Genomic DNA, 13,213 nt, shown 5'->3' on the forward strand with positions numbered 1-13,213 from the left:
AATAGTTCTGCAGATTTGGTGTGTGGTTCTGGTGTTTGAGTATCAGGTTTCAGAAACTGTGTGACAAGTAAAGATTTTTTGTGTAAGCAGGTTAAAAGAACAGTAAAAAATAAAATAAAATAATAGTAACAGCAATAGTAGGCTACATTATAACCAGGGCTGGAACTGCCCTTACCAAAAAGTAGTATACTTCAAGTTTATTTTATTAAGTATACTTAAGTAAAGTTCAAATATACTTTAAGTATAATTTATTTAGTAAGCAGTGGTGTAATGTAACGAAGTAATAATAATAGGTAATAATAATAATAATACTTCGTTACAGTACTTAAGTATTTTTTGGGAGTATCTGTACTTTACTTGAGTTTTTATATTTCAGCCAACTTTTACTTTTACTTCACTACATTTCCTAATTAAAACGTATACCTTTACTCCGATACATTGAAGCATATTCGCTACTTATTACAAAACAGTCAGAAGTCAGAAGAACACACACTGCAAGAAAGCAGGTTTGACGAATCAGTGGTCTGGCGATTGCAAGTTAGACTCCTAAAAACACCTTTGCTCATGTGCAAATAAGTGCTCGTACAACCGCGGACGATTCATTTTCCACACAAGTCGAGTATGGGGAGTGCGATATGCAGTATATCTTCTGCGATAATATGGTAAGTGTTGTTGTAATGATGTGCGATCTGACATTATCAAGTTGGCTATATCACCAAATCACACACAGAGTGCACACACGTTGATTTATTAGTCTATTAAAACTCAAATTTCCAGGCATTCAAAATTGTAGACGGCAAAAATGCTTCTGTATGCTTTTTTATATTTATATAATATATATAACGTTATATCACACAAAGAGTAGCCTACTGTTTTCGTTTTTCTGCAGATATCACCATGATAACACATTTAATAATCATTTTATATTTTGATTATTATTTTTATTTTAAGTTCAGTAAAGCAATAAGTGACTTACATTTTAGACATAATATTGCTTGTTTTTGCTCAATTTTGCCAACGAAAATAGTTCCAAACAAAGACCACGGCACAGTTTTGCGGCTCTGAGCAATGGACGCTGTTTACTTATTGAATGAATCAGCTTTTTGAACGAATCGGTTGATAAAAATGATTCATCACTCATAGGTGCCTTCGACATTGTTTTTAGAACAGTAAAAGCTTTTTTTACTGTAGTCGCAATATTATATTGAGTCACGTTTATCATAAAACACAGATGAAAGCATATATACCCCCACTTTATTAGTATCTAAGTATATATTTACGTTTAACTTTATTCTTGAACATATGGCGCTGTATTAAGCAGTATATAAAAAGTGTTTGTGTTGCTCATGAAAACGTTTCTGAAATGTCTGTGTATTTGACACATATTGCATTTTATTCACTTCATCTGTGATGAACACTGTGTGAGCATCACTAATGGGAGCAGAAAGTGTCTGGCTTGATGGCTCCGTTTTCAACTCCGCCCCGACTGCAAGCGGCTACTCTCGTTGACCGCCGTAGCCATGCATCAAGTCAAACTCACCTGTTAACACAGTCAAATGCTTTGTTCCTGAATGAATCAGCCGTTTGAATGGATCGGTTGAATCTCAATGACTCACTCATTAACAGACACTTGCTGTCACCTACTGACAGTTTTAATTTCACATTTCGACTATTTTTTCATGTTTTAAATTATTTCACACATCAGTATTCAACATTTTATGTTAAAAACAAAACATTAAGCCTATTTACGCATCTGTAACTGCAGTTTAAATGCATCCATGTCCCCTCTAAGATACATTAAACTGTCTAAATACATCTAATGCTATTTTAGATGCAGATTCCAGAAATGTTTTATGTTGGAATGAAAGACACTAAGTACCAGATGAAGTGCTTCTTATTCTTACCCAAAAATACAAAATGGAAGAAATAGTTAAAACTGAACACTCAAGCTGTGTATGAACATTTTTATATATATTTATTTGTTTCTTTTCCATTTTGCATTTACTTGTACTTTTACTTTCAATACTTAAGTATGTTTAAGATTAAAAAAAAAAAAAAAAAATACTTTTTACTTAAGTACAATAAATATCACATAGCCTACTTTAAGACTTTTACTCAAGTAATATTCTAAATGGTGACTTCAACTACTACCAAAGTCATTTTCTGGTAAGATATCTGTACTTTTACTTTAGTATGGCTGCACTGTTAGTAAGTATACAAATATCAGTGTACTAGTAGTATACTTGTAAGTGTACTATTTCAATACTCCTTGGGACTAAATTGGCCCACTTTCTAGTATATAAAAGTATACTTTACGTATAACAGTAGTAAACTTTGAGTACACAACTAGTTTACATCAATGTTTTTAGCTTGTACTACAATTAGCCTATACTAAAAGTGAACTTATAGGTATACTGATAGTTTACTAATTAAATACTTGTAGTAGCATTTTTAGTACACTTTGAAGTATAGTCTAAGTATACTAGTTTAGTAGTTTTATACTGAAAGTATACTCATAATTTTTGTTTTTTAAGTGAACTTTACGTCATACTTGAAGTATTCTACTATGTCCCTATTAGGTATTAATTTGTATATATTTTGTTATATGAATATCTGAACATACAAAATGTCAAAAGAAAGAACAGGGTATCTGCTTGTAAACAGAAACATTTTATTCTAGCTTCACGCATTCTTTTTTTAAACACTTGAATGTGGGTAAGTTTCATGAATAAAAAATAAAGAAATAAGCAACATTCTAAACAAAAAACTGAAAAAAAGACTATGAATTGGATACAGAATGATATAATCAAAACGTAGATGGAGTCAATCAACATCCCAAAGCTTGACAGTCATTATTACCTCTTCATTGGTGACATTTTATTCCATAACGTTACACAGTTTTGATGCTGTTTTATGTCTGATGATTGTATGTTGAAGCATCTGTTGTTTCGGTTTCTTCTTCACTGCTTTTCTTTGAATTTCTTTACAGAAGATGTGTTCTAGCGCCACCCTACCATATAACAATGAAAACAGAGATTCTAGAAGCACAAGTATAGCTCAAATATATTTAGACTTTTTCTATGTCAAGTAGGCTATACTTAAATGTAATTTTAAGTATATTTCTAAGAAGTACATAAAGCCCATTTCTGAAAGTACATAAAAAGTAGACTAAAAGTGTACTTTCCTATTTTCCAGTTTAAAAGAAGTATACTAATCACACTTGAATAAACTTTTTCATAAGGGTGGTGGGGGTGGGGGGATGGAGTCCGGGGAGTGAATTTGGAGAGAGGGCGGCATTTTACTTCCAACTGGTTAAATAGATTTATTTGGAAATTACAGTGATTTCTATATTTATCCATTCAAAAGACTACGAAAGCGATCCCAGTTCTGCATATAAACGTAGCACAATATAGACTAAAAACGTAGCTGGATTTTTGTGTCTATGGTTAGCTGCGCAATGCCGTCTTTTGCGACTGGTCATACCTGCAGACTGCAGGTAATAATGCCTCTCTGTTGGTTCGCGTCCTGCTTCTCAGTCCTCACAGAACAGATTGTGAAAGCAGACTGCAGTTTTTGTCATTCATTATAACAAAGAAAGTGTAGAACGATGCAAATAATAGATTCAGTGTGCAGTGTAGAGAGCTTCATTAATTAAAATGGAAGTTTGTAAGATCGCAATGAACTAAGACGAGTAACAGCATTTTAATTATTAGCTGTAAAGGGAGTTTACAAAGGTAAATTTAATTCATACAACAGTTTTATACATTTTTGATTTTTATACAAAAGTTAATATTAAGTGACTTACATTTTAGGAACACTGTTGTCTAATTGTGCTTCTTCACCGAAAATAGTTCCAAACAAAGTCACAGCTGAGCCGCTGCTCATTTTCAAGCAAACACAGCGCTATTTCGTTTATGAATGAATCTGCGTTTTTGAACAAATCTAGTGAGTCAATCATTCAGTGACCCATTCATAAAGAGAGTCACTTGCTCCTAAATGAATCAGCCATTTGAACAAATCGATTCAATTAATGATTCCGTTACAAAGACAGGGACTTGCTGCCACCTACTGGCGGTTTAAGTTTAATTTTTAAAATATAAATTGAGTCATTTAAATCGTTTAATATTTCTGTATTCAAAACTCTATATTTAAAACATTTATCTCATGGAATTGTTATTATGAAATGCATCAATGCCACTTCTGAGTCTTGTCAAAAAATGTCCTAATTTCCTATTTTTTTTTTTTTTTAAGTAGCACAAGTGCTCCTGAAAAGAAATGTAAGCGTAGAGTCCTTAAGAATGTAATGTTACCTTTTAAAAACTAACTGCAAACATTTATGCAAATGTAAACTATTAAATATAATATACAAATCATGCAATACTGTACCACTAAACACTAAAGTATTTTGAAGGCTTAGCTAATCAGGTCAATAAGAGACAATTACTAATTATTCTCATTTTTATTAAATCATTCTTTCATTTCACTAATCTATACACATATATATATATATATATATATATATATATATATATATATATATATATATATATATATATATATATATATAATTTTATTTTATTAAACACAAGGTGTCATTAATTATGCTTAAATTATAACATGCAAATTCACACACAACGTATCTTTAATTTGGCCATAATTGCAGGTGCAGTCTTAATATTCAAGAAGGTTTAGAGAAAATATTAAATAAGTTTAATGTTATTATAGATTATAAAGGGTTTTATAATTAAATACATCCGAAAGATCATCTAAAATTACCCACCCACCCTCCAAGCTAGAGTCCCCCCGGTAAATTTTGGCCATTTCCACCACTGATTACAACATGTGCAAAAAAAAGAAAGAAAGAAAAAAAAAAACATAGTAGGCTACAAGATTTCAAGCAAGTAGGCTACTGATTGTCTTTTCTTTCCAAGACAACAACAAAAACACTACAGTACTTTTATAAACAACTGTTTGTCACTATGCAATGCAAAACGGAGGCTAGTGAGGTCCCTGTTTACATCACCTGATTTTGAGATCTTAATTTAATCTAACATTTAACAGCTTTTAAAATAGTGTACACTTATTATGATCACGTGAGCCTCTAAAAGGATCACATTTATACTGAGAAAAACATTGATGTTAGGTAAAAGGCATCTAACTATATTTAGATAAATTTTAGATGTGTACTAGCATTCTATTTAGCATTTTCTTTTACACAAATTCTCCATTTTTAATGAAAATAATTTTTATATTGGTCTAATTTGAATTGGAAGATATCGATTACCCCTTGGCAAACTGCTAGTTATTCAAACTAGTTTTAACATAGTGCATGTTTATGCATCTGGAAAGTGAGCATATTGCGCCACCTGTCGGTGAAACAGCTCGGAACATCACGGGATCACGGGGTCTCATTTTGTGGGTGAAATTGGTCGGTTACACTGGGTGTATTAAAAAGACATGAAATTATGATTACATTAAATGAGACCCTGCTGTTATGATGCACGAAAAACGTGAATTTATGAAAGTCAGCGGAAATGAAGGAGTTAAAAAGGATTTGAACAACAAACCCCATGAACCTTTGCGTATCCACGTGACTCCAGACTTCCGGCTGGCTGTGTGTTGATAGCGGTCGCGAGTGTCGGTTGCCAGGGTGAGGATGGATCACACCTCTTTAACAGAGAGATAAACTCACGTAGTATCTCTCTTAAACACACCTGTCATATCTACACACAGGCAACGACAAACAGGGAGGAGTGCCATCACAACGGGTGAGTTTGCGGTGCAAAATTACGCGGAAGATCATGTGAATGAGCATAACATTTGCAGTCAACCCAAGAGAGACAAGTAAAAACACATTTCAGATTAATAATGGTGAATAATAATCAATGACGCAACTCTAGTGGCTTATTAAATGTCTTTATGTTGCAGTACTAATAAATAACCCCGAGGGTTGACAGATAATGCTGGTAATGTTTAAATTCAGTCTCGGAACACTCGTAAATTCATGTTTCTATTAACATTTTGTGCTTATAGGTTGATTTCTTCCCCTATGCTAATTCACACGTGTTCAGCTTATTGAGTGACCTTGAGGAGCATCTTAACTCCTTGTGTCCTCTGTAGATCCACTAATTCTTCTTAAACCAGATTACTTACACAGGTCCGTTTTGTGAACCTTTAATGTTACTCGGTTTCCCATACAGAACGCTGTTTACGTTTGACCTCATGTATTTGTATTTGTATTTACAATGTATTGGGATTAACTTTAAATTTCAGTGCAGTGGTGTTAGTTGTGTTTTCTGTCTGCTCTTTATAGGGATTTTTGGCAGTATGGATTGACTAATGATGTGACAATCTTTAGCCTGAACCTAAAGTGTTGCCCTGTGCTGGTCAAAAGTCACATTTTTTGTGAAGGTCTTTTTAAGAAATTGAATATCATGCAGTCTTTGAAGAACATAAATAAGAACATTGAACATATTTTACCCCCAGTTTGCATTACTGTAGTTCTATAAACACACACACACACACACACACACACACTGAACGTATTTTCCCCCCAGTTTGCATTAGTGTGTGTGATCATGTTAAAATATAGACACATCTACAATCTGTTCAGAACAGTTTATTTAAAATCTAGTTAGAACCATGCTAATAACTAACTAAACTAAATAAATTAATACATTTTAATGGTCCTAACGTAGGCTTAATGCTCTGTCATCTTTTCTTTTGATTTTGGGGTTACATAATTTGTGTGAGGTTTACCCAGTTTGCATGAAGCTACTTTCAAAGAGCAGTTTTATTTTTTACTATGTTTGTTATTGCAGGACAAATTGAGATATCATCATCAGTCGCCTATGTTAAGTTATTGGTCATTGCTCATTACTTTACGACAAAATTAAAATGTGCAGTTTGCTCGGCCTGTAAATCACATTGGCTGCTATTTGATGGATGGAGAGCAGTTCTAGTCACAAAAGGAAAGGACAGGCAATTGATGTACTTTTGCAATAACCACTTTTTTTAGGTATGTGTTCAGTTGTGTGCTTTCCCATGCAGCAATAATGCAGGAACACATGAGATGGCATTTCTCAAATAAACAGTTGAAGTCTAAAATGCAACACTGAGAAGGTTCACTGCACTCACAAAATAGTTTTATTGTAAATGTTTGATTGATGTATAGTGTTTACTTGTAGAGATCTCATTATTTGACTACATGGGTAGTTGTCCTGTGGTGTGACATGCTGTACTTCATTAAAAAAAACAAAAACAAAAAATTAGACATGAAGACGTTAATTATTCATGAAGTTTTCACAATCTTATATTAACTGAGAGACAACATGGAGTACTTAATAAAAAGGCAAAAAAGTGATCAAATAATGAAAACATAAAACAAGTCATGACCATTTGCTTTACATTAGTATCAATATTATAGTTAGAATAATATCAAAGGCTTTTTTTTTTTTTTTACTTTGGAATCTTTAATCAAAATGTCATAACTTGTTTGATACTGTAGTAAAGTTGGTCACAACTTCTGTTTTATGGAGACTATACACTGTTTAAAAAAGGATCAAGGTCAATGGATAAGTTATTTTTTTAAACTCAATTTACAAACAAACTATATGCAAACTGTGCACATGTATTTTCTAAATAATTACATGAATAATTGTTCTTCAAATTAATTTGTCATCAGTAATATGTGGATAATGTCAATTAAATTACATTTAAGCAACATGATACAGTACTGTTACTCAGTAGACACAGTAAACAGCATTGTGTTCTATTTTCTGTATTTGTTTTCAGTGCCAATAGTGGGATGGAGTGGCGTTTACTGCTTGACTTCTCTTAAGCTCATCAGGACAGATATGATCAGGTGATCTGAGAGGAGAGACGTCCGTCTGTCAGTACTGTTTCTTTGGGTGAGAGTGAAGATGAACCGTTACACAACACTCAAGCAGCTAGGTGATGGGACCTACGGCAGTGTTCTGATGGGGAAAAGCAATGAGTCTGGAGAGCTAGTGGCCATCAAAAGGTGCGTCAAGCAATTAGGCTGTGTCCAAAACCAAAGGCATCTGTCTTGCTCTTCAGCTCATCAGTGCCTTAGTAGTCACTTTGACTTTGTATGAAGAAACCTTCTAAAGAGACTTAGGCTTCCAAGGCACAATAATATCTGATGATATTGCGCAAATTCTTTAGAATGCTTGTAAGTTAAAAAAATCATGCAGTCTTTAGTCAGATTAAAGTCAGATTAGTTACTCTTTAAACTGCTTCATCAGCCACCAAACTGCATGCACAGGGTTGTTGGATATCATAGGCAATGAAAGATACATCTGTGTTGCCTTCAAAAATCCACCAGATTAAGGCATTTAGTAGACAAGATGTTATGCAATTGGATTTGGACATATCTTAATCCATTGTGCAGATGATGCTGAATATGTTGTATTTAAGGTCAACATGAAATCAAAATTGACTACTTTAACTTATAACATATTCACTGTTGCATGTTATTCAAAATAAAATGTGAAACTTTTATCAAAATGTAATAACTTCCTCGGCCACTAAAACATCTTTTTATTCTTACTGACACCTCAAATGCCCTCACTTCCTCACATCTGATAAATTGCTAATGTCAAACATTCTTTTCTTCATTGAAAATGCCTTTTCACTTAGAAATCAGATTGTGCAAAGAAAATGGGATCAACTTTAAGAGTATACTAGATTTACACCTATTCTGAAGAGAGAAAAACTGATTGCCTTTCAGACAGAGAAGACTCTTACTCTGTTTAGTAATGAAAACCATGTCTGTGGTATGGTTTACTGTAACTGCTTGTGTTTTTCCTCCTGAAGTGCCTAATATTAACCAGCTTCTTCGGTTTGTATGTTCTACCCTAAGATCATTTTAGTATTAAAACCCTTGACATTAGAAAAAGCTGATACAAACAAAAACCAAAACAGCATCTTTTGTGATCTCTTTATAGTGAGGGTCATAACAAACCTGCCTCATACATACTTTCCTATGGGATTCGTATGGGAAGTGCAAATTCCTCCAAGACACGTCTGCTCAGTGAATGGGGGCTAGTGATGTAAATTATAAATGCCCCTCTTACGTGTTAGTAACTGTGCAGGAACAGGCGGTCACTGTGCAAATTGATAGCTGTGTGACGGCGAAAGCAGTGAAAGCGGTCAAGCCTGCCTCAGTATCAGCTCTACTCTCTCTTACATAATTCCATGTGGACTTTCAGGCTCAGGTCTCATCGAGTCCTGTATATCAGCTGCTGGAGAGTTTACCTGAGCAGTTTGTTGGTTATGAAACCATAGAGATATATTGGTCATTGTTTTTCTCACAGAATGAAGAGGAAGTTCTACTCCTGGGAGGAGTGCATGAATCTGAGAGAGGTCAAGGTATGATCTCAGATTACACAAATGAAGCCTTCATTAATCACTTAAAAACTAAAAATTGTCATCAGACATTTAGGATTTACACTGTGCCCTAACCAGACACAATGCGACAAGCAGTTTCTCTGTCCACACCATCTGTGACAAGGCTATAAGACACAAAATCAGTGACAAATTGCAGCCAGAAGAGCCTGTGAGCAGGCTCTGCAAGCACTGTCTGGCAATAAAATGGATAATTAAATAATCAAATTAATAAAGATTTTACCATTATTAAAGGGGTCATCGGATGCAAAATTCACTTTTACATGTTGATTGAACTGAAATGTGTCTTGGCAGTGTGTGTACGCAACCACCCTATAATGATAAAAATCTACCCAGTGTTTTTTTTTTTTTAATCCCCATAAATAATAACCCCTTTATCAGATCAAGTTGTTCATAGATTCTTGGCAGTGACGTAGTTCTGCACAGGCCCCTCCCACGATTATTGATTTACACCGACGTTTTATCACAGACCCACCCTGAGGGAGCTGTCAACAGTCCGCCATTGTTTCAACGCAGGAGCAGGTGTAGACAAGAATGTCTCTTTAGCTATTGAGGTGTTTGACCTGGTAAAAATAATGTTGTTTTACACTATCATTGAGCAATTTTAACCAAAGTATGTTATAGATTTTTTTTTGAGACCCAAAAGCAGTGTTTCCCAACCTTTTTTCTGTTGTGGCACAGTTTTGATATGTAAAAAAATCCCACAGCACACCACTAAGCATTAAAAAAAAAAAATGGATAGAAACGGGAAAAGTTTTTTTTTTTGTTTTTTTCCCAATAATTAAACATGGAGTCATCAGAGTTGGTATTTTGGCTTTATATATGATCAGACACTTGCACTTAATTTCTGAAAGTCATACTCAAATGGAGTTAACAAGGTTTTTGACAACCGAATGACAGAGATCTGTGTCTTGTCCATCATTAGAACGGCCGCATCTGAGGCAGTTAATTAATCGCATTATGTCTTCATCAGTTTGCAGGTTATAAAGTTTATTGTAGCTATATGGGCGCTCAGTTTCTCTTGTTGTTTAATACATTTGGCCAATATCTCGCTATATAAAAGATGAACCGCTATGCACAGGATATTTAAAATATATAAAAGTGAATTGGCTACAACTAGACAGCAAATGCTAAAGCCCAATTTATACTTCTGCGTCGAACCTACGCCGTACCCTACGCAGAGACACACAGGCCTGCGCCGTAACCTACGCCGTACCTGACGTGCACCTCTCCAAAAATCTAACAGTGCGTCAATTCTACGCGGACCGCAAGCGCTGTGATTGGTCTGCTAGAACCCCTCCCTCCGTATGCACTTGAGTTTTGTGTGCGTTTATGAGCACTGTAATATAGTTTAATGTTACACCTTCTTATTTAGAATAAAACAAAGCAAAGAACAAGTGTCTTATCATTTATTACACTACACAGCATTATACATCACTAGTTGTCCGTGACAAACAATGTTGATCTGCCGTGGTACCCTTGTGGAGATTGTAAGGATGCTATCTTCTCCTGTTCCGTTGTTGTCTCCTTTTTGTAGTTTTAAGTAATGATTTGATATTTATTTGCCACCGTCACGGCTATGCTTCTCCGACGAGCCGCTTCTTCTTCGGCTTTTGCCGTGGTACTGCGGGTTCACAAGCAACATGCCCGTGGACACTGTGGACTATCGGTCCGCATGTGTACTACACTTCGACGCGGACGACGACGCAGAAGTATAAATGAAAACCGACGCACAGCTTACGGCGTTGAGGCTACGGCGTAGGTCCGATGCAGAAGTATAAATTGGGCTTAAGACTCTTCTCTGCTCTTTAAACACAAAATCATTAGCCTTCATAGACAGCGTTTATTGGGTAAAGGAAATGCTGTACTTATTCAAACATCAGTTCTTTATTTACTCTTGCATTGTGAAGAAGTAGACGTCTGTCTTCAAACTATGCGTCGTGGCACTTCATTCTGTATGGAGGTGGGGTTATGAGGTTTGACTGACAATTTGATGATCCAATAGCTTTACAATGTTTAGTCACAAGCTCTTTTGAATGTTTTTCATTGGTGAAATATTTGTAAAACCCACAAACAGACAGAACGATGACCAATAGCACCAATTTAAAATAATAATAACAAAATATAATAGAGATAAGAAAGTTTTTGATAATTTTCCATGGCGCAGTGGTTGGGAAACACTGCCCTAAAGTATGTCAACTTGAAAAAATGGCCATCCGATGACTCCTTTAAAAATATGTACATATTTACAGATACTGTCTTTGTCATGGATCACAGATTGGCCGTTCTTCTTTCCTTAAAATTATGTATATTATCCATTGTCACTTTTTATGGAATATCCAGCACAATGATATTTGAACTAAAATTAAACTTTAAGATTATACAAAACACATAATCAGTACCTGAGATTATCATTGTTATTGGGTACATATTTTTTTTTTTTTTTTTTATTCTTGTCCCCAGCCATGATGTTGCAGAAATAGAATGTTTTGTGAGTCAAGTATTGTTGTCGCAGCTGGTTAAGACACAGTGTAAACGGACACAGACACAACTGTACAATCTGGGGGTTCATAGTGTTTCTGCTGGTATTCTTCATTTCTATGTTGCAGTCACTCAAGAAACTGAATCATGCTAATGTGGTGAAGTTAAAGGAGGTGATACGAGAGAATGATCACTTGTACTTTGTCTTTGAATACATGAAAGAAAACCTCTACCAGCTCATGAAAGACAGGTATGAAGAGATTCCATATTCCATCTGCCATTTACTATTGATGCCTTTCGTATACAACTGAATAGTTCACCCAAAAATGGAAATTCTGTTATCATTTTCTCACCATTAAGTTGTTCCAGATCTTTGAGTTTCTTTCTTCTGTTGAACATAAAAAAAGTTATTTAAAAAAAATGTGGGTAACCAGTTGCTGGCCCTCATTGAATTCTGTACTATGTAAAAAATACTATGGGAGTCAATGGTGACCAGAAACCTTTTACAACAACTTGAACAACTTGATGGTGAGTAAATGATAACAGAATTTCCATTTTTCCATTTCCAACTATTCCTTGAAGTCAAACTTAACCTTAGTGAAAACATTTTGAAATGGTTGTCACTGTGCTTGATGAACAGCACTTTTTGACAGCTTTGCTGATTCTCTGTCTCCAGAACCAAATTGTTTCCAGAGTCAGTCATCAGGAATATAAGCTTTCAGATATTGCAGGGACTATCATTTATTCATAAGCATGGTAGGTCACAGGGCCATCATATTTGTGCCCAACAAACTAGAACAACTAAGTCTGAGTGCAGTATCAGATGTCTGAGGACCTTAACTACAGACTGCATCTTGCGACTGTTTCTGCTGAAGACTCAGTTGTTCTTGTATCTGTTTGGTGACAGGATGTGTGAGTATCTCAGCTGCTGCCAAAATGCCATAAATCCCGTAAAACCTGAAATGCCCATGACTTCCCTTCAGACCCATTGTATTATAAGCAGTTAAAGGGGTCATATCATGTTTATTAAAATATTTTCCCCCTCTGAATTTCACTGATAATGTTATTGCCTTTTAAGCCTTCATGTCAGTACCTTATGGTAAGATATCCTCTTGCCATGTGAAATGGGTAACAGCACTTATTTGAAGGATGTCAGATCGCTTTTGCCTTCAGTGTAGTTTTTTAATTGCCCCATCAGTCAGTTACTCAAACAGTTAAGATCAAACCAAAATGATCAGGGATCTTATTAAAAATAAATTTCAGTTACTCCATTCTAAAGGCTATTTCACCTTGCACCGACAAA

At 34.9% G+C, this 13,213-nt stretch overlaps 1 protein-coding gene across 6 annotated transcripts in view; it reads left to right on the forward strand.

Moving 5' to 3' along the window:
- The first annotated feature begins 511 nt into the window (after window positions 1-511).
- The window catches only part of mak (male germ cell-associated kinase), a 79,350-nt gene continuing 66,648 nt past the window's right edge, over window positions 512-13,213 (forward strand). For 2 of the 6 annotated variants that reach the window (XM_058764870.1, XM_058764874.1), the window contains exons 1-4: window positions 5,603-5,768; window positions 7,795-8,023; window positions 9,339-9,393; window positions 12,039-12,160. In XM_058764870.1, the coding sequence (XP_058620853.1) occupies window positions 7,923-8,023; window positions 9,339-9,393; window positions 12,039-12,160 (278 nt within the window). In that variant the 5' untranslated portion in view covers window positions 5,603-5,768; window positions 7,795-7,922. Of the gene's footprint in view, window positions 663-5,602; window positions 5,769-7,794; window positions 8,024-9,338; window positions 9,394-12,038; window positions 12,161-12,586; window positions 12,667-13,213 lie in introns of those variants that run through there. The other 4 variants (XM_058764873.1, XM_058764872.1, XM_058764876.1 and 1 more) reach the window with 4 other exon arrangements.

This window comes from Onychostoma macrolepis, chromosome 24, assembly GCF_012432095.1.
Source record: "Onychostoma macrolepis isolate SWU-2019 chromosome 24, ASM1243209v1, whole genome shotgun sequence".
In the NCBI taxonomy this organism is placed as follows: Eukaryota; Metazoa; Chordata; class Actinopteri; order Cypriniformes; family Cyprinidae; genus Onychostoma; species Onychostoma macrolepis.